The sequence below is a fragment of the Corvus hawaiiensis genome, chromosome 2, assembly GCF_020740725.1.
Source record: "Corvus hawaiiensis isolate bCorHaw1 chromosome 2, bCorHaw1.pri.cur, whole genome shotgun sequence".
NCBI lineage: Eukaryota > Metazoa > Chordata > Aves > Passeriformes > Corvidae > Corvus > Corvus hawaiiensis.
The window spans coordinates 118237944-118262520 of NC_063214.1; the positions used below are offsets into that span (position 1 = coordinate 118237944).

The 24577-nt window shown below is 44.6% G+C and overlaps 1 protein-coding gene and 1 long non-coding RNA gene across 5 annotated transcripts; one reads left to right on the top strand and one right to left on the bottom strand.

Annotated features, from left to right (window-relative positions):
* Positions 1–7598: 7598 nt before the first annotated feature.
* LOC125319175 lies at positions 7599–9311 on the bottom strand. Its single transcript, XR_007200615.1, has 2 exons — positions 8962–9311; positions 7599–8518 (listed from the first exon to the last, which is right to left on the bottom strand). It is a non-coding gene; the product is annotated as an uncharacterized LOC125319175 (long non-coding RNA).
* Positions 8883–22836, top strand: U2AF1 (U2 small nuclear RNA auxiliary factor 1). 4 transcript variants are annotated; one of them, XM_048290210.1, is made up of 9 exons: positions 8909–8993; positions 9795–10321; positions 11363–11450; positions 15159–15225; positions 18501–18550; positions 19136–19234; positions 20400–20533; positions 20838–20930; positions 22581–22836. In XM_048290210.1, exons 5-9 carry the CDS (start codon positions 18521–18523, stop codon positions 22717–22719), a joined length of 495 nt encoding a protein of 164 aa, XP_048146167.1. In that variant the 5' UTR covers positions 8909–8993; positions 9795–10321; positions 11363–11450; positions 15159–15225; positions 18501–18520; the 3' UTR covers positions 22720–22836. The 4 variants fall into 4 exon arrangements, with proteins under 4 accessions (XP_048146159.1, XP_048146153.1, XP_048146167.1 ...); XM_048290219.1 differs by lacking the exons at positions 8909–8993; positions 9795–10321; positions 15159–15225 and adding exons at positions 11660–11716; positions 13640–13670; positions 14259–14325 and having other exon boundaries at positions 10333–11450; XM_048290202.1 differs by lacking the exons at positions 9795–10321; positions 15159–15225 and adding an exon at positions 14259–14325 and having other exon boundaries at positions 8883–8993.
* Positions 22837–24577: the final 1741 nt, after the last annotated feature.

Below are 24577 nucleotides of genomic sequence, written 5' to 3' on the forward strand. Positions count from 1 at the left end.
ACCTCCCTTGGCCTGCTGGACACCCCTCTTTTTTTGTGGCCCAGGACATGGGAGGTTTCTGGGCTGCCAGTGCACATGGCCAGCTCATGTCCAGCAGCATCCCCAGGTCCTCTGCAGGGCTGCTCTCAGTAAATTCTTCTTCCAGTCTGTGCTCATGTCTGGGATTACCCCAATGTAGGTGCAGCACCTTGCACTTGGCCTTGTTGAACCTCATGAGGTTCTTGTGGTTTCACTTCCCAAGCTTGCCCAGGTCCCTCTGCATGGCCCCGTCCTTCCACAGTGTCACCTGTCCCTCACAGCTTCCCGTCCCTGCAAAGGTGCTGAGGGTGAGCTGGATCCACTGTCTGTGTCCTTGGGGAAGCCATTCAAGACCCCTGCGGCCAAGGCAGAGCCCTGAGGGACACCCCTCGTCCCCAGCCTGCAGCTGGACATGGAGCCACACAACTCCCTGGCTGTGTCCAGTCAAGATCCACTTCAAGGTGGTGAACAACCTGGTTACACACCACAGATGCCACTTCCTTCAAATGAACTTCTTTACACTGTGCTTTCAAAAACTGCAGTAAATGCACGCACTTCTTGGGCCAACAATTGATCCATTTTTTAATAATTGCAAATCTGCCACGTCAGGTGAGGGTACAGCCAGCCACTTTCAGCCTCTGGTTAACAACCTCTTCCCTAGAGGTGTGTCAGGCCCATGGAGGGATCCCAAGCAGAGCCAAGGAGTCAGGTGGATCCTGGGAGCCCCTTGCTGCAGGTTCCCTCCAGTCTAAGTGCATCTTCAAGTATTAGCAGCACTTTTATCTCTTATTTTCTTAAGGAGATTAAAGAAATAAAATTCAGACCCTTTTTGAGGTAGATGAGACCTGGAAAAATCACTGGGACCTGCAGACCAGCTCACTGAGATTGCAGTGCCGTGGTTCTAAAGCCTCCTGACCTCTGCTGCGTGCTCCTGGCCTCCCTTGGGAACCTCTTGGGGATCAGGCTGGAGGTGTCTGCAGTCTGGGAGCTGGGGGAGTGAGGCATGGGCAGCTGAGGTGAGGGACCCCCAGGTCCCTTGGCAGCTGCCAGCCCTGAGCCAGCAGCTGCCCGGGCTCCTCCACAGGGTCCATGGGAGGCTTTTGGCCATTCCGTGCAACAAGAGGCAAAACGGGCCAGAGAACTGAAATCAGCAGTGCACATCTGAGCCCAGTGAGTGCCAGGGGCTGCAGGAAAGCTGTTCCAGGTGCAGTGGTAAAAAGCCCTTCAGCAGCAGCAATGAATGCACAGGGAGACTGTTTAATTTGGGCTAAATGGCTGAGCAGCCTCATGCCAGCTGTGTCTTCAGCTGCCTTCTCCTAGCACAGTTCAGGTTCCTTCTTCATGACACTGTCACCTTCCAGCTCTCTCATACCAACAAAGTTAACAGGAACTAGTGCTCTTGCTGTGGTTGTTTTAACCTTGTGGGAAAGCTGCTGTCTAGCATTACTCCAGCATTCAGTATTGCTCTGCTCTGAAATTTCGCTCCACAACTGGGCTCCTGGGAAACTCCCTTTGTCTTTTGCTAATCCAGAGGAGTACAGTAGATCCTTTCCAGGACCCTGGTTGGGATACACCCGAAGGGCATTTCAACACCATCCAGTGTTGCCTGGGTTTCCTGTAACAGGTTTACACCCTCAGTGTTTCTTCCCGAGCTGGTGTTATTTCAGCAAGAGCTGCTTTCCAGTGCTAAAACCAGCGCTGTAAATACTATCGATCTTGGGCCCTGCTCTGCAAAAAACACAGTTCTGCTGGATGTTGTGAACATTTACTTCTTGCTAAGCTCCAGGGAAATGCTTTAAGAGCATATAGCTTAGCAACAACACTGACCTTTTTTTTCCCTCAGCCCCATTGCTTCCTTAGTCAGGTGGCAGCAAAGTCTGTTGTTGCAGTGACTGCCCTGAAATTAAGAGCTAAAACAACAATGGGAAGAATTCACACGAGGCACCGCAGCTCCTGAGCTGCGTCAGAGCCAGCAGCTTTGATGCCTGTGCTTTCATAGGGCTGACTAAACACATCGATTAGATCTGCATCAGCCATCCTGCAAGTGATAATTGGAAAATAATATTTTCACAGGATTAGAGCTTCTTGCTTTGAAAATAAGCAGCTTGACTTTGGGTAAAATTTTCCAAGGCACCTATGTGGTGCAGGCAGCAGAGCCTGGCTCCAGCTCAGGTTATCAGCAGCCTACCTGGCTCTGAAGGGCAATGCTGGCAGTGGAGAAATGAGAGCCTGGGCTCAGGATTCACCTCAGGCTGCCCCTCTGAACCTGTTTGCTGGCAGGTTTCCACTGCCATTGCTGATGCAGGTGTAACTCCTCCTCTGCCCCTTTACCTGTGGTAATGAAAGCTCTCTGACAAAGGCTGCAAACACAGCCCCACATGCAGGTTTGTCTGCCATGCCTGTTATGCATCTGTGTGTTCACATCAGGCAAGGACACCTGACCAGGACTGGCCCCCACCTCTTGCTCATGTTGGGAATGATTTGTGTGAAGGCAGGATGAGCACACCACAGCATGGACACCTGGGCAGTGCAGCTGTGCAGGGCAGAGGGAAGCCCTGGGAGCTAAACAAAACCCCGTGGCAAAACTGCAGTGTCCTTACCGAGCTCTGGCTCCCTGGGGAAGCCAGAGGGGTTCCAAGCAGTCTCCATGGAGGTCACTGGCTTCCAGAGGGGCTGCCTGCTCTCACAGGATGCTGCTGGGAGCCAGGAGAGCAGAGCTCACACACCACAGCCACTCTTAGCCAGGCACTCCACACAAAGCAGGGGGCTCCTGTTTTCATCCCGTGAGCTCCTGAGGGGTCACGCTCCCATCGCCTCTCAGTGTTGCAAAATAAACCCAGAAAACAACAACAGGGCCTCCCTGTAACCATCCTGCTTCTCCCTCTGCACCAGGAGATGGCAACTCACAACTCAGACTAATCTGGTAATGCTTTCCTAAGTGCTGCCATGCCAGCAGCTTTTCCCAAGTTATCCCTCCCTCCTCCCCCAACTGGATCCCACAAGCATCCTCTGTTCCTCCAGGATCCCCACAGCTCCAAGATGACACAGCAGGCCCCCGTGGCATCACCCAACATCTCTGTACTGAGGTGAATGCAGGCAGCACAATCCTTGGCACCTTGTTTCACACACCAGCCAGAGAGATGGAGGCATAAAATTCCTTGTGGGATGTACATTCCGGGGGTCCCTGCTGCTCAGAGGGTTCCTGGTGGGGACAGGGCAGCAGCAGCTGCTCTGTGGAGAGTCCACGCTGCAGAAACCACCTCATAGAAGCAAATCTCCTGCTTCTGGAGCGCAGGGATCACTCACAACCCTGCTCTGGGCTCTGCTGTCCCCTCGACGCCCATCCCGAGCGCCTCATGCCGTCAGCAGGGTCCTGGTGGGAAGCGCTGCCCTGGACAATGTCCGGCTCAATTCCTGCCGAGGATTTGCAGCTCTGCAGCAGGAGAGCCCTTCCAGCCGAATGCCACCGGAGGGAGCCCCAGCAAAGCGAATGGAAGCCTCTGCATCCATCCGCAACAGCGGCTTCCAACCGGGCATCCCAGAGCCTCCGGAGGCCCGCGATTATTTCGGGGGGGGGGGTCATGGAAAGCAGCACCTCTGCTGTCAGGAGGGGTCCATCACACACCTCAGGCTGCTGCTTTACTAAAGCCCCGGGCAGAGCGATGTAGAAAAGCTTTAGAGCCTCTATGGAGTACCTGAGTACCGAGCCACAGCCTCTTCACCTGCACTTCCTACCCTCGCCTGACCCAGGACAGCTCCCGACGGACTTAGGGGAGCTTTGTCTGACCCGGGGAAGCAGCAAGGAGCCTGTCGTGGGGGTGTTGTGCCTTGCCTTTCTGCAGGCTGTTCTGACTGGGCTCCTTCCTTAAAAAAAAAATTTCTGTAAATATATTTCAGGATAAGCCTGGCACGATCCCTTTATTTTTGTGAATGTGGAGCTATGAGCAGAGTTCAACTCCAGATTGCAAAGGGAATGTGCAGGAGGTTTTCCCCCCCTCCTACAACAACTTTCTCTCAAATCCCTGCTCTGGTTCTCTGGCAGAAACACCTGCTATTTTTAGATCTAATATTTGCTGATAAAAAAGCTCCACCGTGAGGGTACAGTCCCATGACGGGCTTGAGCTGAACAACTTGGCTGCTACAGAAGGGGAGAAGCCTTCTCTCTTTCTCCTTCTACCCCATCCTTCCTGATTTCCCTCCCTCCTCCTGCCGTGTGCTCCCATCTGTGCGTTGCAGCTTCATTTCCCCGTTCTGATTGCAAGATAAAATGATTCAGCTTATTAACTTGGCCATTTGAGCCAGTTCAAGGCGCTCACGATGCAGCCAGGGAAGTGTGGGAGACGGAACAAAATAAGCTCTGGGAGGGGTGAAGGGAAACCTGCCCCTTGCACCCTGGCTGAGCTCATGTGAGGCAAGGTCCTGCTGTACCAGGAAACCACAACCAAATGAAGACAGGCTGAAAACAAACAAAATTATGGGATGGGCATAGCAGATCTGCAGGCTGCTTTCCTATGCAAAGAGCTTGCATGGGCTCAGGGGCACTGGACATGTCATTGGAGGAAAGATGTAATAAGAGATTCCCACCAAACTCTCCTTTCACTGCCTTGGTGTCCTCTTGGTCCTCTGACTGCTGCTGAGGGCAGCAAGCAAGCAATACCTGGAGAATTTTTCCAAGAGTACTCAGAAAGGTCAAAAGACATCGTCTGCTCCCACAAAATGCTCCATCCAAACTGCCCAGGACAGCCCAGAGAGGAATTTTCCTCAAAGGAGCAGCTGGGTTTGCTTATCTGATGGACTTTGATTATTTTCCAGTGAATCCTTTTGGCCCTTGGAGTGTGGAGGGGGACCGGGGGCAGCCCTGGGGCAGCACTTCAGAAGGCTGGGAGAGGAGGTCTGAGACTGGAGAGCCAGGATTAAACTCACAGGGGCAGACACTGAAAGTAGAAGAAAAGGGTTTTTCTTCTTCTTTTTGTGGTGAACAGGGATGCCATCCCCCCCATGGCCACAGCACAGTGATGCTGCCCAGTTGCCCACATGTGGGGAAATCACAGGGATCAGCACAGAGAGAGGGCAAGGGATGGGGCCCACCTTGAATAAACACTTCCTGGCTTTGGAGCTCTCCTGCCAGGCTGGTATCGCTGCAGTCTCTACTGACATCTTCTCTTCTGGGCCAGGCTAGCACATATCCTGAAAAAAACTTGGAGTTCCTGCCTAGCAAGGGGGGTGGAGGGCTATGGAGAGGCAGAACAGGCAGAAAACAAGTGATTTGCACCCAGATAAGGAGAGTGTAATCAATGGGGTGCAAAAATATCACACCTCAAGAAGTGGTCCTGGAGGAGCCAGAAGTGAAGCTGCAGCTGTGGGCACCAGATGTTACTTGTGCACTGAGGCATGAAGGAGAGGAGGCCACAAACACACCTGTGCTCACCACTGAGTGCAGAATATTCCCCTTTCTGTCCCCTACCAGGGCACTGCACCCTCACTGCCAGCTAAGAGGTCCTGCTGCCTCGTGTGTGAGCGAGGAGACTGCATGGGCAGCCTGGTGAACCCTCCATCTGAACCAATAAGACTATTCCTAGATTCTTATCCTGATTCTGCTCATCTCCTGTCCACCTTGATGTTAAGAACATCACCTGCTCTCTATGTCTTTTCAGCAAAGGGGGAGGATGGCAATTTTGTCTAGCTCGTACGCTCCTCCGGGCAAGGAAAGAGGGCTTTTTACAAACAGCAATTGCCATAAAGATGCGCTTGACCCCAGACTGCACAGCAGCTTGCTGGATGAAAGTTCTGATCACATCAAATATTGCGTTGAACTTAAAAGCCCTGCAGCTTTATTAATTTTCCTGGTTCTCATTATAAAACTCTCTCTAACAGCAACAGATCAGTGTTCCTAATCAGGGGTTGGATCTCAAAAGCTCCCCAAGGAAAAGCTTCCCGAAGACACACAAATCCCTCAGCCATGCTCTGCAGTGTCTGCACTGCTGCTTCTCCAAGGCTCTGACTCAGCACTTCCTCTCCTTCCCTGCCACTCCTCCAACCCCACGGGCTGCCCCTGGTACCAGACTGGTCCAATTCACCATCAGCCACAGCATCAGAGCAGTGCCCTCACAGCACTGACAGTGGTCAGGGCTCAGCTGACGGTGACCTGGGGGCCTCAGAGAGGGTCTGTCCCCATGTGCTTGGTGGCAGACTCCTTTATGCCAGTGCATGTTGCCCCAAGAGATGACACAAAGCCGCAGCCAGTCCTTCCCCAGACCCATATGGAAGGTATGGCTCCAAAGACCTCACCCTGCTCTCTGCTGTGCTGTGCAGCCTTTCCTGGGGTTGCTATAATTAAGGATCTTATCAAAGATCTGCTTATATAACCATGGTGATTAGTGAAGTATAGACATGAAAGTAGATTAGATGAGATTACCAGCTACAGCTCTGTTCTGAAGTACACGGGCTGCCTTCACAGATTAATTTTTTGACATTGCATCTTAAATTGGTTCTTTCCACACAGCTGTGCCTTGTTCCAAGAGGTGTCAAGCAGAGAGCTGGCAAAATTGTTCAAAGGGCTTGCTGACTTCGGGTCAGTAATTATCGCTGCATATGCACTGTTGGCAAAATCCCTTTAACCTGAGAAACCAAGTCCTGTGCCCTGGCCCGGAACTCCAGGTTCCTCTTTAGTGCATTGTTCTGGGCACTGGCAACCAGAAAGTGCTATTATCCAGTGAACGTGTGAAGTACGTCGTGTACTGAACCCCTGGATGCATTTCTGTGTTTGTTTTAATCTTTTTTCTGTATCCAAGCACTGCTTTCTTTTGCTTCACAACCATTTTTTTTCCACCTTTCCTGCTAGCTCTGCCTCTCTTAAAACTGGCTGCTTCCCTCCCCATTTTTCCTCTCAGCCCTTTTATCTCCAAACCAGATCTGGGTGTCATCATTTTGTCCTGGGTTGTTGTGTCAGTGATGACAGTGGGCCTTAAGGAGGCAGAGCAAAACAGAGGAGGGGTTGTGACAGAATTTAACCCAATAAATCTAAGCAGAGTGGGGCAGGGAGTAACCTGCAGTAAGTCACTAACCTGAGATTTATAGATAGCTATAAAAAGAAGAAACGTGGGAACAGAATGGCTGCTGTTACCATGCCAGGCAGAGATCCCTTCCCCTGACTCACACCACCACACAAACCCAGCATGTTTCAAATATTGAAAACTTATTTTGATTCCCCAGGAAAAAATGTATTTTGACATATTCCAGCCGAAGGCTTTAACAAAAACATTGAAGCAAAAATTAGTGCAAGTCTGTCGGAAGAAGCAAGGAGCAGCGGGGAGCAGGTGAGCTTTACATCCCTAAAGAGCACAGAAAGAATGGGGCAGGACATGGAGCAGTGCTGAGAGGACTGTCCCTGTTCTGAGACAGGCCACAGCTCAAAACAAACCAGGAATTGCAGGTGTCAGGTTGGATGGGGCATGGAGTGGAACCTGGTCCAGTGGAAGGTGTCCCTGCCCATAGCAGCGAGTTGGAGATGATCTTTAAGGTCCCTTCTAACACAAACCATGATGCTATGAATGGTCCTGAAGTAAAGAAATTCAGCCAAATTAAATTTAATAAAGAAATAGATTTTATTTCGCGGCCGAAAGATCGGTCACACAGAAAGCCACGATCGAGAAAAGCAGCCCTGAGCCCGGGGTCGGAGCTGGGTGAACACGCATAGATCTGATGATCTCTATCGCATCAGAGCTCCCAAGTTCATCGATGCTGCTTTGGCTGGTTCCTTCTTATACAGTTTTTGGGCAGAGTCCGAATTAATTCTATTCTTCTCGCAATTTAGCATATTCATGATGTTTTCTTGTCCCGAAGTTGGACTGCACAAAGCATTTCTTGGGTCTGATGAATTGTGCATCTTTGGTGATGAATTTGTCTGTTTCCGATTCCTGGAACCCTTAGTGGAGTTCCCGGAATGTCCAATTCCTTATTGGCTGAGATGTAGCAGGTCATCATAGTGTTAATGTCCCGGTGATAAGATCCAACCCCACCTGGGGTGGAATCCTCACCTATTGATTACATCTCTGCTGAAAGAACTTCCTTTAGAACTGCTCTAGTGTTGCAAAATTTTCCTCTCAGCCAGGCTGGTGGGGGGCGGGGTTTGAAACTCTGGCTCTGTATAGTTTTATTACAGCTCATTTTTATACATAACAGCAGGAATTACAGACTTCATTTATAACACTCCTAATCTATGAATGGCCCTAATCTATGAATGGCCCAACCCGAGCTGTGAGCGCTATAAAGTGCACTTGTTACTGCTTCAGGGAATCGCAAAAGATCTGAGATGAATGTTAGTCACACACTGAGTCCTCAGTCTTGTTTTCTGAACCAGCAGAACGAGTAAGTTTATTTCCCGATGTGCTTTTCAGTGATGTACAGTACTGGAATCTTCCGCATGCATTGCTGCTCCATTGCAAAAATTTCAATTCACTGGGTTCAGACTTGCAGCTTTTGGCCCATAATTCCGTGAAACCTCCCAAAACAATGACCAGAAAGAATTTGGTTCTCCCCTCCACTCTGCTTTTAACTCAAAAGCATGTTTTACTTTTTTTTTTTTTAATTTAAACCCCTTCAGACCGTGCACTCCCCACCTTCGCGCGAACCCCTTTATCCCAACCCTCGGAAGCCGCGACCCCCAGAACAACCCCGTCCCCTCGGCCCCTGCCAGGGGCGGGACTCGAACCCGGGCTCTGGAGGTTCCGCTCCCGTCCCGCAGCGCGACGCCGCTGGCCCCGCCCCGCCGCCCCTGCGCGCGCGCCGCGGCGACCCCGCGTGGGGCGCGCGCCCCGCCTCCTCTCCCCCCGCCCCCCTCCTCCCCTCAGCGCAGCGTTTCCGGCGCGGTCGCTGTGACGCGGCGGCAGCGCCGGGGCCGGGGCGGTCCGGCGGGCGGGCGGGCGGTGGGAGATGGCGGAGTACCTGGCCTCCATCTTCGGCACCGAGAAGGACAAGTGAGTGGCCCTATTCCCCCGCTTCCCGCGCCGCTCCCGCGGCGCCGGTACCCCCGGGAGGGAGGGGGGAAGCTGGAGGGGAGGCCGGAGGCCCGTAGCGGGTTGCGCGGGGACGCGGCCTGTTCCGATCGCGGCGGTCAGCCCTGCTTCCCTTCTCCCGGCCCCTCCTTCCCTGCGGGGGGGACCCCAGCCCGTTTCGCCCATTTCTTCCACTCCCGCCTCGGGGGCGCCGCCGGGACCACGTCCCGCGCCTTTCCCATCCCGCTGGAACGCGGCGGGAAGAGGGAAGCGAGAGGCGGCCGCGCTCCCCGTTCCCCTCCCCCCCCCCTCCCTCCGCCATCGCCTCCCTCAGGCCCTTCCCCTCCCCCCCCCCCCCCCCCCCCGGGAGCGCGCGCGCCCGGCGGCGCGTGGGACTCGCGCGTTCCCGCGCGCGCGCCCGGCGGCCCCGCCCACGCGCTTCCCGCTCCCCCTTCCCCCCTCCCGGGCCGGGGCCGTTCTCGGGCACTCCCTCCCCCCACTTCTTCCTCCTCTTCCTCCTCCCCCGGCCGCCATGAGGGTGTGCCCGCGCCTCGTGGCGCGCTGCCGTCCTCCCCCGTCCTCCCTCCGCCCTCCCCCCTTCCCCCCGCGGCTGCGCCTTCCTGTCGGGGCCGCTGGGTGCCGGAGCTTCCCGCCGCCTCCTGCCAGAAAGCGCCTCCTCCTCCTCCTGTTCCCCTTTTGTTCGTGTCCCTGAGCCTCGCAGCAGCCTGAGAGCTCCCGCTCTGCTGCAAGGACAGCGACTGGTTATTTCTCCCCCCTCCCCAGGGTGCGGAGGATTTCCCCGACTGCTGCATCCTGATCCTACAGGCTTCTGCCTGCAGCCTTCCACGCGTCCGGGAACGCCTCTAGTTTCTCTGGTTGTTGGAAGCACACACACAAAACCCTCCTAACGAAAATTTGGTCACCATCGGCCTGACCAAACCGGCGTGTTTTTCCACTCGTAAAAATGAAAAGGGGGCATCGATGTGCTGCTGGACTAAATTACTCTTGTCAGCCCCTGGCCGTGGGGCTTCTGCTCTGCTCTGTAGTGCTGCCATTCCAGGAAAGCAGTGTCGGCAGCCTCTCTTTTGAGCTCTGTTACTGTAGCATCCTTTCACACAAAGGAGATACATAGGAATTTAATGCATTACAGTTTCAAGAGTTTTAATCAGGCATGAAATTCCTGTGCAGCTCTTGTTTTTGGTTAAAAAAAGCAGACGGAACCTTCCAGAAGGTGCTGAAGTTGGAGGCACTATTGGAAATTTTATAGTTAGATATTTCTTTTTGTTTCAGGTTAGAGGTCAGAAAAGACAGTAAGTATTTTATAATGCTAAGTGTTTGTTTTCAAAAGCATAATGAAGAGTGAGCATGTTGCAATTTTACAGTAGAATGCTTTGCTAGAGATCAGATGTGCTTTTTAGTACTTTAATAATTCTTCCGTCCATGAGTTGATGTTGGTTACACAGGATTGTGGAAAGAATTGGTGTTAATTATGGGAATAATAATTTTTCTTCCAGGAGAATTCTAATATTTCACTTACCCATATGTAGTCTATAATAGTTTTCTTGCCCTTCAGAATTTGGCATTTCCCTGTCAAGGTAACAAAACTCCTTGTGGTTTCTTTCATCATTCTGTGTGAATTACACCTTTCTGTGGGAGTTTTAGTAGTATTTCTAAACCAGGATCGTTTTCAAGGTGTCATGAGATGGATCATTCAAAAAAAGCTTGTGGTTTAAAAAAAAAAAAAAGCAGCTTACTCTTAAAATCATTAACTATATTCATGGAAATGGCTTAATTAAGTGAATTTATTTTGCTTATGTGTATTCTTTCTGTAACATGATTTTCTCTTCCCTGAATTATTTCCAGTACTGTGTTGGTAGCAGCGTGAGTTACCCTTAGAGTATAACTTAAACAGGTGGTTTATAAAACATGAGAGAGGTGCGACTGTGTCAGCTTTAAAACAGGTTTTATTGCCTGGACCAGGGGCTGCATCAACTCAGCCACAGAGCTCCCAGTGTAAATTTCAGACCATTCTCATTATTTTCCATCCCATCACCCACTGAAACTGAGGTAAAGACAAGAACGGAGAAGCGGAAGAGTAAAACAGAGATCACTTCTGTGTGGTGGATCATGAAACCACTTTGGGGGAAATTGGTCAGATACTGGCTGTAAATTAGGGGTAAAAGGAATAAATATGGACAGGTTTGTTGGAATGCTTTCCTGTACAGTTTTGGTGTGGGGTTTTTTTCTGTGTTACTTCTCCACATCAAGATAAAGACATTTAGGGCATATGCTTTTTTGCAAATTGTTTTCTGTGCCAGGGTCTAACTATTTTATTTATTTTTTTCTTGCAGAGTCAACTGCTCATTTTATTTCAAAATTGGAGCTTGTCGCCATGGAGACAGATGTTCTCGGTTGCACAACAAACCAACATTTAGCCAGGTTTGTTTCCTCTTTTTTCTCTTTCTTGTGGAAGTATATTCTGGCTTCTTTAAAATGTAGCTTCTCAGATACAAGTGAATAATTACCAAGCTCCAGATTAATTAGTTCAGTTTTGGCCCCAGTTTATCTGGGTCTTTGCTTTTTTTGGGGTGTTCCATTTGCTTCTCCCAGCATTTCTAATTATCTCCTGTCACCCTTAATGGCTGCAGGAAGCGATGCTGTTGTAAGCTTGCCTGTAGTAGAGACCAACCAGTGCTAACTTTCAGGTGAGTGTGCCTTCTCAGTGGTGTTCAGGCACTTAAACCATCCCAGAGTTTTTAAATCACAGACAATGGCAGCACATTCCACCTGTCCCAAAGGTGGGAACTTTAATCTTTTATGCATATAATAGAAGAAAACTAATTAATGAATAAAAGTGACTCATCTGTTAACTGCATTTGCTCTCTGACCCAGGCTCTTAAGTTTCAAGAGTGACTTGCATACTTCCTTTGAATATGGAAGAAATGGTTTATTGAAAACAACTTGCCTGGTTGCTGAGGGTGAATTGTCAATTGGCATGACAGATTATTTAATCTTTGGCTCAGTGAATATTGTTAGAGACATGATGTGTGACTGCATGTCTGCCAGAAATAAAAATGAATTTGAAAAGGTGCAGGGAGTGACAGGGTTTTCATTATTATTATTATGAGCTGTATAGTATTCACAAATTACAGTCCTGGAGAAATGCATGTTTTCCCTCTTTCTATCAATGCTGATTGTCAAGGCACACAGATGAATTTCTTTGGGAATTTTGTACATGAGCAATAGTGCCTTAGAAAGTTACTACTGCACTTTTAACTACAGCAGTTTGAACTGCAATGGTTTTAACTACAGAGCTAAAGTTCACATAACAACAGAGTCTTCTGCAAGTTCATTTAATCTACTTTGGAGCAAAGTTGATGAGAGACGTGGGCTCATGTTCGTTTGGGGAGAAATTAGGGAGGGGAGTGCTCTACATGTGACAGGTTCATAAAGTTAACCTCTGAGTGGGCAGTGGGACTTCCAGGGGAGAATGTCAAGGTTACTGATGGACAGGGACTTCTGCTGGTACTTAAGCAACAAAAACACCTCTTTGCTTCTGGGATTTTAACAATTTTTAATGCAGATGTTTTATTTCCAAAGAGCATTGTCCATTTTTAAACTATCCCATGTTGTTGACCTACATGGAGCACAAGTTGAAGTGCAGTTGGTTATTTAGAGACCTGAATTTAGGTCATTGGCTACGAAAAAGTATTTCTAAAGCAGACAGCTTCTACAGTAGTTGTCTTTTAAGTTAAAAAAAAAACCCCAAAAACCTAACAAAAAACCCCACCACCCTTGCATCTTTTTTTTACCAATAAAACTTTGTGTGCAACTACAGCTTCCTGTCAGTGCAGCCTTTAGCTTTGCTTTAGACCCTGGTGAGCAGTGCCAGCTGAAGTGGGTCAGCAGGGCACATCCCATTCATCCAGGGATGTCTGGGACTGCACAGCCTTGTACCTGGCAGCTGTGCTGTAGCATCTCCCAGGTTTCTAGCAGTGTGTGGGGTCTGCAGAAATCTTCATTTGTGTGCAAGTTGACAATCAGCTGTGATAGAAAATAGAACAACAGAGATCTTGCTAATGGGAAGTTACCAGCACAATGTTTTAACCTTGTGCAGCTCTTGCTGGTGCAGCTACTTTACAGAAGAGCTGTGTTAGGAAAGGTCACACAATCCAGGGTGATCAAATTACCCCCAGTCAGCAGAAGCACCCTAACGAGATGAGATGCATGTTTCTGGCACTCTCCAGTTGTAGACTAAAGCATAGGTAGTTTAAACCTGGGCCACGGAAGCACAAAGCTTTGGTTGGTATGGCTGGACCCATAATAAAACAAGTGTGTGATTTTCAATGTGATGTTACAGATGTATTTTTTTTAGATGTTAAATGGGTAGCATATGTAGGTGTGACATTGCTGGGCCTGTGACTTCTTTAAGCTCTGAATTCTTACTGTGACTAATAATAATAATGTCTAAGCTAAAGTTACTTGGGGATTGCCATTCATACTGACTAACATTGAGCTTGTGTTTTAAGTAATCAAATTTCAATTTTTGAGCTGCTTACAGTGATATGGACGTTTGGAATTTTTTTGTAATATTAGTTTACTAACTTAAACATGGTTTGTTTTTTCAGACAACTTGATTTTAAGAAGAACGGTACAAATGTAAGGTTTCAAGTCTGCCTGGGCTAATTCTTCAAGTAAAAAGCAGAAGGGCTAAAAGGATATTGTCCTTATTTGAAGGATCGGAAACATGTGAACCTATGATGCTATTATATTATTTAAACAGAAATTCCACCAAGAAACTCCTGATGCACAAAATGAGATGTAGCAGTTGCCTAAAGGCCTTATGGTCTGGTGTAGCATTTTGGACACTGTGGCATTACGTATTACATGCTGTGCGCATAACACTGTTTTTCCCCCCCTAGACTTGCAGTAGTGAATCTGGTCTCGAAAGTTTAGTTTCTGGTCTCCAGAATACCTCGTGTGACATTTTAGGTTCCTGTGCCTCACACCTCCCATTTTGAGGATAGCTGTTGAGACAAACGCAGCTCTTTCTTGGTGGTTAATTAAAACTGTTTTCATAATATGATGGTCTGGATGCAATTTTGGAAGATACTCTGCAAATACAAAAGGAAGTCTTAAGGATAAAATATGACTTTTAGCTGTTTGCAAACAAGTTGTCTCTTTGCAATTGTCTATTATATGCACAGCAGCCAGTAGAATTCCCCTTTTTATTTTTTTTCCCCGCAGACCATCTTGATTCAAAACATCTATCGTAACCCCCAAAACAGTGCACAGACGGCTGACGGCTCACACTGTAAGTCCCACAGTTGGAGAAATTTTTTTAAAGAATGGTGTTAAAGAGCCCACTCCTAATTATGAGAAAATAATGTTGGCTTCTGAGCTGCTGACATAAAGCTGTTGCAAACAGGACAAGTGACGGAACTCTTCTTGCGCACAGATCAAGAATTTGTGGAACGTGTGCGATTCTGAGTGCAGAAGTGACTGCACAAATTGGACTTGATGCAGATTCCCTTTTGTGTTGCAAAGTGAAACTTGGTTGCTTAGTAACACTGCATTCTTTTGAAAGGGTTAAACTGCAGACATTTCTCAAATTCTTGATTTAACACCAAAAAAAAAAAAAATAGGTATATATGTGATGTACGGTAAGTTTCCCAAAACTGGGTTTTCTCTCATCTTAACTTTTTTAGGAAAATGGAGATTTCATGTTATGCTCTAATTATTGTATTCCTTCCTTTCCTGGAATTTTGTTGATAAGAAGCCATTCAGTAAAACCAAATTCAATATTATCAATATTACATTAATATAATAATAATATTATTATAGTAGTGTGAATGCTGTATTTGGATTCTGTTTCAGAGCGGTCTGAAATCATGCAAAACCCCTCTATAGCAATATTGGTGAATGGAATAAAATTAAGAATACAATAATGGAGTATCATGAGATCTCTATTACTTTACAGTGTTAGGTTGGTGTAGAAAGGTCACCAGCTAAGTGCAAGTTCTCCTGCTTGGGAGAGAATAACCACCTCTCTTTCAGCACAGACTCGGCTAAAGCGACCCTAAAGGAAACCAGTTTCTTGTTAAAATTATTTTCCATAATATAAAGTTGTTGCGTTTTGTATTTCAGACCATTGCCCTCTTGAACATTTACCGTAACCCTCAAAACTCTTCCCAGTCTGCTGACGGTTTGCGCTGTAAGTTCATACAAGTTCCTTCACTGGTTCCCTGGGCTTGATTGTCAGAGCTCAGTGTCGACTTAAGCTGGTCTGCCATTTTAGTTTAACAGATCAAACTGACCACGTTTCGTTACATGTGTTCAAAACAAACACAAACAAAAAAAAAAAAACAAAAAAGCCCCAAAATTTTTGTCCCACTACCTTCCTCCCTACTCCCAAAACTATGAGGGGAATCTGAATACCAACTATTAAATCAAAAGGGGTTGAAATCGTACTTCCCCTGTGAAGCAGTGCTGGTTGCACTGCTTTCTTCTGTCACCTTTCTCCCTGCCAGTTGCCTGCATCCTAGGAATGGTTTTGTATGTTTTGTGCTATCCATTAGGTTACACTGTCGAAAAGAGCAGGACAATGACACATTGACTTCATCCAGAACAAATGTCCTGCTCTGTAAACATTAAGAGAACTTGAATTTGAAACTTTACAGACTGCATGCATAAATTCGTCCTAGGTTAATGCAGCTTCCGTTTAGGGAGTGCACTTTGGAAGAATACACCATGACTGACCAACGCTTCCCTTCTGGCAGCTGTCCTTTCTGGATGGGTGCATGCTTAAAATTCTTTCCATGCTTTGAAAATTCAAATTCCAATGCCATTTGGCATATTTACCTAAGAAAAAGTAATTTTTTAACGTATTTTTGAGGAGGGGAAGGAATTTGGGTATGGTCATGAAGTAATTTAATGACTTCTCCTGAGATACAAATGGGCATAAGCAAACACACCTCCTGTGAGACTAGCAGCAGTTAATGCCCAGGATTGTTGATCGGCGATTACTGATATATCATTGTAATTGAATCATCAATATTAGAATAAGATTTTAAAAAAAAAAAGTTTTAGAACCAAAAAAGGATCGGTGTTCTTTTCTAACTAATATTTCTTGTTGAAGTGAGTATTGACTGTGTGGTAATAAAGCTTTGTTTGGCTATCCTTTTTTTTTTTTTTTGACTGTTGGTTTATAGACTAGTTCAGATTAGTTACCAGCATTTGATTAGAAGTGCTTTGTGAAATCAGCCACTAACTTAAAAGTCAACACTGTCTCTCTTGCTTCTAAAAGTAATAATGGCTCGATTATGTAATTTGTGTTTTTGTCACACAATCAAGCTGGACATGTAAATGAGCTGTGTAATTTTGTCTGGATGCTTGAACAGTTCCATTGGTTCATAGGCTCTCTCCTTGCAGATGCTTAGTAGTTAATGCTGTTTCAGGAGACCAAAACTTTTCCATTTGGGTGTTTCCACTGTCTCCCTGAACTCTCAGTGTGCTGGTAACTAATTTGCACAGAGTTACAGCAGTTTGGTCTGTGGAGCTGTTTAGACTTACAGCTGCAAGAGTCCTGCACAGATCCTCCAGTGTTGTAAATGCTGGTATCCAACTCTAGTTTGTCGTGACAAGCGAGTAGCTGTGTGCCAGAGCCTGACTGTACCTCCTGGGGTAGAGCTGGAGCTCTGCAAGCAGTAGGTTTGCTGAAACTCCTGGCTCCTTGGTTTTTGATATTTGTCCCTACTTAAGTATTGCATGTATTTTAAATGGGTAATTTGGGTAGCTATTTAATGCCTTGTCGTTGTTGCTTAACTGTCTTCCTTTCTATTGCCGTCGTAGAGGATTAACCTTAGTTTGGAACAGCAATAGTTTTCCTGAGTTTTAATTAGTAATTGGGCTTCTCATGGTTCAGATACCAGTAGCCCTGGAATATGGATGTTTGTAAAGCCTGTGCATATGTATGCTTCCCACTTTGGAAGGTCATTGAAGTAGTCATTAACTAACTGTTGCCTGTGATCTCCTAATTTGACAAAAAAAAAGTTTTTAGCTCTTGTCCATCTGGTAAAAAGTAATTATTCCCACTGTGGCTCTCAAAGCCCCTGTCTGATACCTTTAAAAACAAAAAAATCTTAGGTGTTAGTAAGCTGTTATCAGTGGTGTTGGCAGAACTTTGGGAATATAGTTAGGTATTAAACTGCCTAGAATTACTGGTTTAATGTTTGATATTCCTTAATTTGCTATAACCATGGGGGAGAATAAATTTCTTAAAAGCAAACCTGTCTCGAATGCAGACACATTGTTAGCCTAAACTATAAACCAAATGCCCCTTACTCTCTTGTGGAGGTGAGCTGGGTGGAAGAACAGGAACTGCAATTCAAAGAGTGTGGCTGGTTAATATTAGAGCCTTTGAAGAAAAACATAAAGTTTGTCCAACTGGTAATACTAGCAAAATTTTTTTCATAGCAGCCTGAAAGTGAATAAACTCAGCTTTTTTGGCTCAGTTTCTTGTCTTTCACATTCTGTGAACTAAACCAGTCTGGTTTGTAATTTTAAACACTAGCATATTTTTCTAGTATAAAATGCAGGGTTTGTTGTAAAACTGCTCCGCTTGATCCTAATAAACCACTTAACTGCTGAAGAGCTAATCTAATGGCTTTAATGCATACAGCTTGTTTCAAGTTCTGTAGACTGGAAGAAATAAATGAAACTCATTTTTATACTTTCAATGCTTTGAAAAATAAGCCACACTTATGTTGAGTTTTGTAGCAGCAGGCAAGCAGCACTTGTTTTTGAAGTCCAGCTTGTAGCATGAAAATAATCTTGAGTATAAGGCTGGCTTGTTTTGCACTAAAAGGTGTTCTGCAGGACTACAGAAAAATGAAGTGACACTCAAAACTTAAACTAGAAAATGGCTCTCTGTTGTAAAGCATTGAGGGGCACTGAGAAAAGTGTGTCATTTCAATGACTATTTTGAGCAAATTTAAAAAATATCCTGGACTATTTTACATTGTGAGCTCTCAAATTCTAGTGGATATGCTGGAGAGGTGGACATAAAAGTCTGCTTTTAGGAAGAGGAATACTAAATTGTTACAATATTTTAAGGTATGGAAATGTAACAAAGCACTTGCCTTCTGTTTAGGTAAAATCGTTGGTAGTTAGAGAGTGGAGCTATACTATATTAAATTTTAAGTGATGTTTCAAAGTAATTCTTTTCCCCTTTAAATTTGTGGCATACAAGTTTGGCTCTGATTAAAACTTGCTTTGATTTGATCATATCAATTTAATGTTTTGACAGATACTTTGGGGACTCAAACCTCTTCACACATCCTTATTTTGCAATATTCCTGTTAGTTAGCTCTATGCTATATGGTGTCTCTTATGCTCCAGACGGCCTCTCTAGATTGTGTTGTAGAATGATCAAAATCTCCTCTTCCTTACTGACAGGCTCTAATCGATCTGACTCTTTGACTTTTGCAGGTGCTGTGAGCGATGTTGAGATGCAGGAACATTACGATGAGTTCTTTGAGGTATGTAAAGATGCATTGCAGTGTTACTGGATCTGTCACCACCAAGCAGTTAAATGGATGTAGTGGAGATAGCACAATTAGATGGATTCAGGAAAAAGCACTTCCTCAGGTGTTTGTATAAAGTGTACAGCCTTGTGTGAAATATTTCCAGGTGTAGCCATTGGTTAGTTTGGCCTTAATTTGACTGCTTGAAATAGACTTTGTTTAAAATCAGCATCTTAAGTGTTGTAGCATTTTGATTGTGTAATCTCCTTTTTTATACATTTAAAGTACACTCAATTATTTGTATAGAAACAAAGTACCTGAAACTACAGCATCAGGGTTTCTGTGTTGTGCTTTCGGTGCATCCTGTGTATTATGTAATGCTGTGCATGTTTTCCATAGGTTTTTATTGTATCTTGTTAGTGCTGTGCTTACAGATAGCCAAGCAAATACTTATCTTAAACCCAAAAATGAAAAAGAAAAAATAAAGTGATCCTGCTTTTTTCCAAGGGAGGTCTTCTTTTTATACTTAGAGTTAAATGCAATATTTCTGTACTTACAAGTAATGTGCTGCAAAGTTCTGCTGGGTTGCTTTGTGCTTAGGAGGTCTTCACAGAAATGGAGGAGAAATACGGCGAAGTTGAGGAGATGAACGTTTGTGATAACCTTGGAGATCATCTAGTTGGAAATGTATACGTAAAGGTAGGATGAAGAGATGTTCATGTAATCAGGAGGGGTGGTATTTATTGATTTAGTATTTTGAAAGCTACTCTATGCTTGTAGACTTTGCAAGGGAAGATCTTCAGTATATAAGCTCCTCTCCAACTTCACAATTTAAAGTAGAGTAAAAATGTGAAAGGAATCCAAAAGAAATTTTAATAAATTTTGAGAAACTTTCTTGATAGTTAAAATCCATGTAATTTTCAGAAAGATTAACACTTTTTTTTTTCTTTTACATAGTTATAAACAGTCACCACTACTGGACTGTTTAGTTTGGCAGGATTAATTTGGGATTTGTCTTAGCATCATGCTGCCCTTTAAGCACATCAGTATGAGAGAGGTTTATATGCCACAGGTGCATTAATTTTCTAACTTCCCAGTTAAACACTATCTGAAACCAAGTTAGATAGGGCAGTAGCTGGGTGGTTCAAGGTGCAAACTGGAGTAAGTAGGTTTAACTTCTAAAAGTCATTGGTATCTCTTGAATAATGAGTACAAAGTTGTCACCCACAGAAATTTTACTGTGTGTTCATGGTGTTGGGGAGGTGTGAGAAAGTTTCTTTGAATATTTTGGCTGTACCTTCCCTCAGCTGGAAAGTATTTTCACACCTGAAATTCTTGACTCTGTAGGTCATAATCAAAACAAAAAGTCGTCTTAAAACAACTAGCTGTGAAAAGGCATTTCAAATTTAAGTTTTACATTCATCGTAAAACAGGATCTGATTTTTGTAAATACTAATTTAAATGAATAAGAGCTCCAGTTTTAATATAAATTTCTCTTAAATAGTTGAAAAAATGCATTACATCAGGACTGTTGGTGCTCCAGAAAGTAATCATAAGCATTCTCTTGGTTTAAAGCTGTACTAAGAAAACTCAGTCTCTTCTATTGACTGACTTCTGCACTTGAAAGACCAAATAGAGCATAATGAAAAGAAAAATCAATGTTTTGATTAGCCCTTGAGTCCCAGTTACTCAAAAGCTGGCATATTTACCTTTGATTTGATGGACTGTCCAAGAAACCTGAAGTAGCTTCTGGTTTCATTACTAGCTGTGAGCCTCAGGTATTGCACAACTGATTTGATAGGAATCTTTTACCTACTCCTGTTGCTTCTCTGTATTGTAAGGAAAATGTTGCTTTTGCTTTTAGTTTCGCCGTGAAGAAGATGCAGAAAAGGCTGTGATTGACCTGAACAATCGCTGGTTTAATGGGCAGCCCATCCATGCCGAGCTCTCACCTGTGACTGACTTCAGAGAGGCCTGCTGCCGTCAATATGAAATGGGGTAAAGCAATGGCTTCCTCTTGCCTTGGCAGCCTCTGAGGTGTTTGCACAGTAGGGAGGGTGCTTGGGTGTGGGTTTTACGTAGTCGAGTGTAGGAAGAAGACTACTTCAGGTAACAGTAATGTGGAGGATCTGCAGTGAACCTCTTGTCTTCTGCCATCTTTTGGGGATTTTGTTGTAGAAGTGAGGCACTGTCAGTAAATGATGCTTGTAATTTACTGGGTTTAATATTAGAGGTGATAAAGATCTAAGCAGATAATGTAGAGCTGGGAATTCTTAACTGTGCCTCTTGAATTCTGTTTCAGAGAGTGTACACGAGGAGGTTTCTGCAACTTTATGCATTTGAAGCCCATTTCTCGAGAGTTAAGGCGCGAGTTGTATGGGCGGCGTCGTAAAAAGTAAGTTTGTTTTTAAGCACTACTAAAAGAAGTAATTTAAGGATCAGTTGCTGAAAGATCTGAAGGCAAATCTTTAAACTCCTGCCAAGTCCTCTTGTTTTTTCTGATGCACTTCTGGCACATGCCAAAGGGCATCAAGTCAAGCTGGCAAGTAGCCAGTTTAGAACAAATAAGTAGCGCTCTAAAAATACAGTGTTTTTTGCTCTGCAGTAGTGTAGATTCTGAAGGTTAGTGTGGAAGGCAGAGTTCAAGGAGAAGAAAACTCACTGAGTTACTGAGTACATAGGCCCTATCTGTTGTTCAGATCTCCAAACTGCAAACTGTACAGATGGACATTATTTGGGAGAAGTTGCTTTATGCCTCCTCTGTTTTATTCTCTTCTAAATGTGTTTGCTCATGGCCTTTGTTAGATGCAGGCTAGTTGGCCAGTAGGCATTTTGGCAGCATCAGATAGGCTGCTTTCAGCATTATGTGCAGTCAAGCAGATCTATAGATTATACTCAGGACCCAACCTTATTTGCCTTTAACTGTTAATGGTGAAATGTTGTAGCCTGTATTCATTTCTCACTATTGATACCAGGCAGTCACTCTGTTGAGCACACTTCTGCCTTCACAGTGTGACCTTTCTTGATAGGAATTCCCAGTAGGAGAAAGGAGAAGTAATTTTGCTTAATGGTAAAAAAAGTAGATAAATACACTTTGTTATATATTAAACTATTCATTTAGTGAGGTACCTTGCAGAAAGGCTTTTACCACTGCTGTTACTGTGATGGTTCACTTGGAGCTGGATTCAATCTGCTTGCATTTAGGACCTTGCTATTTGGGATAGGCATATAAAAATTTTGATCTTGCTTTTCTATAAAGCACAATTTTTGTAGGTTTCTGTCAATCACAGAAGGAGCCTGGGATTGTGAATGTGTTTTTCTATAAATATCTCTGGCAGTATTTCAGAATCTGTGAGGATTAATTTAACTTCAAAAAACTTCAGATGTTTGAATGCTGTATGAAAAGGACCAAGTGTGCTTTTTATATTAACCTTTTGGTCACTGTTAGAAGTCTGGAACTCTCAGATTCAGTAATGCTGATTGGTAGTAGCTGTGATAGTACTGTGTTCTGGGTGGTTTTAGCTCCCTTCCTGCATTTATCATCCTAAGAGGCTGGGAAGATGATGTGCCAGTGCTCATGTCCTGGGGGGTAGAAATGATGTAGGGGGAACAACAACAGAGAACTGGGTTGTAATTGCTAATTAATGCAATTGATTTAATGTGAGTGGACTTAGAAGCAGCTGTAGACTTTTGGTGTGTGTTGCTAAGAGATCTGTCTGCCAAAGCAGGTGTCCCCTTCTCCTGCTTTAAATAACAGCAGTGTAACCGTGCCTTTCCTTGGGGTTTGCACATCCATTGTAACAGGTGACTGCAGGGAACAGCCCATCTTGTGCCTATTGGTGCTGACTCCCCAGTATGAAGTTCGTGCAGTTTGTAAATGCATTGGGTTCTGCAGCCCAAGTGCCAATTAACCAATCCTTCTAATGACACGCTGCCTTTCTTCTCCCTCATCACTCCCGTTGTTAATTACACGTTCCACTGTGTGGTACTGCGAGTAAATTGCTGCCTGGAACAAAACAATAAAATGTCCAAACTTTCTTTGAAGGCATAGATCCAGGTCGAGGTCCCGTGAACGCCGGTCTAGATCCAGAGATCGCGGTCGTGGAGGTGGAGGAGGAGGAGGAGGAGGCCGTGAGCGTGACAGGAGGCGGTCAAGAGATCGTGAACGATCCGGTCGATTCTGAGCCATGCCATTTTTACTGTATGTCTGCTAGAAAGTGTTGTAGTTTGACCAAACAAGTTCATAATGACATTTTTTTTAAAGATGGGCTTCTGAATAAAAAATTTGTAGTGATACAGTATTCTTTGTGTAACTTGTTTCTTGTGGGGGGAGTCTTTTTAACTGTCATTCCTCTATCTTGACAAATACCTGGATTAAGTCTGCCTGAGGGAAAGGTGGTAAATGTATTGGAGGAGCGCCAGTTTTGGTTTAAGGTTTTTTTTATTTGGGTATAATTTGAACTGTTGATGAAAATGTGTGTGTATATAATATAAAATATTATATACATAGTAAAAATAATATACTGCTTAAGAAACAGTTACTCACATAAGTTTCCCTTTTCTGCTATGCTGTCTGCTTATTTAGGTTAGTTTAGGCACATTTAAGAGGAAGGCTGTGCGAAATGCATTTATTTACCGAGTAGAAACGCTTAGTTACAAAAATGTATGTTTGTTTGTTACCAGAAGTCTGTGCTCTGTCTATCAATGTGACTGTGGCATTTACAATAAATCCAATTTCTTGGTGTAAAATCTAAAGCCTATTTTCTAAGCACTCTGGAGTAGTTGAATTGCTACTCCTGGCTGCCTATTTTCTAAGCACTCTGGTGTAGTTGAGTGGCTGCTCCTGGCTGTGCCAGAGTTCATAGTTCAGGTTTTTATAATTCTTGACTAAATTCCTTTCTTGAGCTGGAAAGAAAGTTGCCTAGTGCAGTGTGGGAAAAAAATATTTTTATTGCAATGATTCATAATAGGCAGGTGAGGGTTTTGTGAAAAAAAATCACCAAAATTATGCTTCTTGCAACATGATAGAGAAGTGCTGTGGAAGGAAATGCAAGGTCCTAAATACAAGGATCAAATTTCTTAAGAGATTTTTTTTTTCTCTATGCTCTCACCTGTCATTTAATGAAAAGCATTTTGTTAGCATTCAAGGTCATAGAAATCTAATTGGATGCTAGTGGAAAATAAATCTTTTTTCCACCTTTCTGATAGTCTGGAGTATGATGAAAGCTAATGGACAGATGGCAGTTCCTTCACATACTTTTATTTTTCTGAGCTCGAATTGCACAATCGCTGAACATCACAGGTTGTGTCCCAAAGTGGTAAAACTCCATGGAAATGTTGGAATCTTGAGAGATGCTTTGTGCAGTGGTTGACTTGCAGTTTCACCTCATTCATGTCTGCTTTTTTCCAAAGTATAACATAGCAAGGGGTTTTGGTCACTGATCATATTTCTGCAAGATATTACTTAATGTACACGAAGTTACGCAATAAAACACAGCTTTCCAGTGGGGGAGAGAATTTACTAGAGCTTCCTTAGTTCTGAGCCAGATAGCCTGCTAAATGATAAATCTGCTTCTTGGTGATTATTAAAAAAAGGAAATAGGATGTGGATGCATCACATAGATGATTAACAAACCAGCTTCTCTCTGCCTCTAAAATAAATACAAAACCATTTTGCTCACTGGAACTTGGAATTGGAAAATGATATTGAAAAGTGAGCTTTCTAAATTAATCTGCTTTGCTTCTTACAACTAAATTCTTGCACCAGTTCAGTTTGAATTTATTTTGTTCCCACTGGGTGGTTTGGCCAACCAGACTTTGGAACTTGGTGTGCCAGGACCCTTTTTGAAGAAATATCACTCAAGCAGTGAAGCCCATCTCCACACAATGTTTTGTTCTAAGTACATAAATCAAATGATGCTTTACTGGAAGAAATTGAGCAGTACCTGGCATTAAATAACTGAGCTGAAAGGTATTTCTGCTGGGCATTAGCAATTTCACATTGATAATTTAGTTCTTGCAGTTTACAGGATATTCATCCAG

Bases quoted from the DNA above. Each gene is read 5' to 3' on its own strand.
- U2AF1 (XM_048290219.1), top strand. From the start codon at position 11,299: ATGCTTTTTTGCAAATTGTTTTCTGTGCCAGGGTCTAACTATTTTATT. The intron at 11,717-13,639 runs GTGAGTGTGCCT...TTGTTTTTTCAG, and splicing joins CAACCAGTGCTAACTTTCAG to ACAACTTGATTTTAAGAAGA. The intron at 14,326-18,500 runs GTAAGTCCCACA...TGACTTTTGCAG, and splicing joins GACGGCTGACGGCTCACACT to GTGCTGTGAGCGATGTTGAG.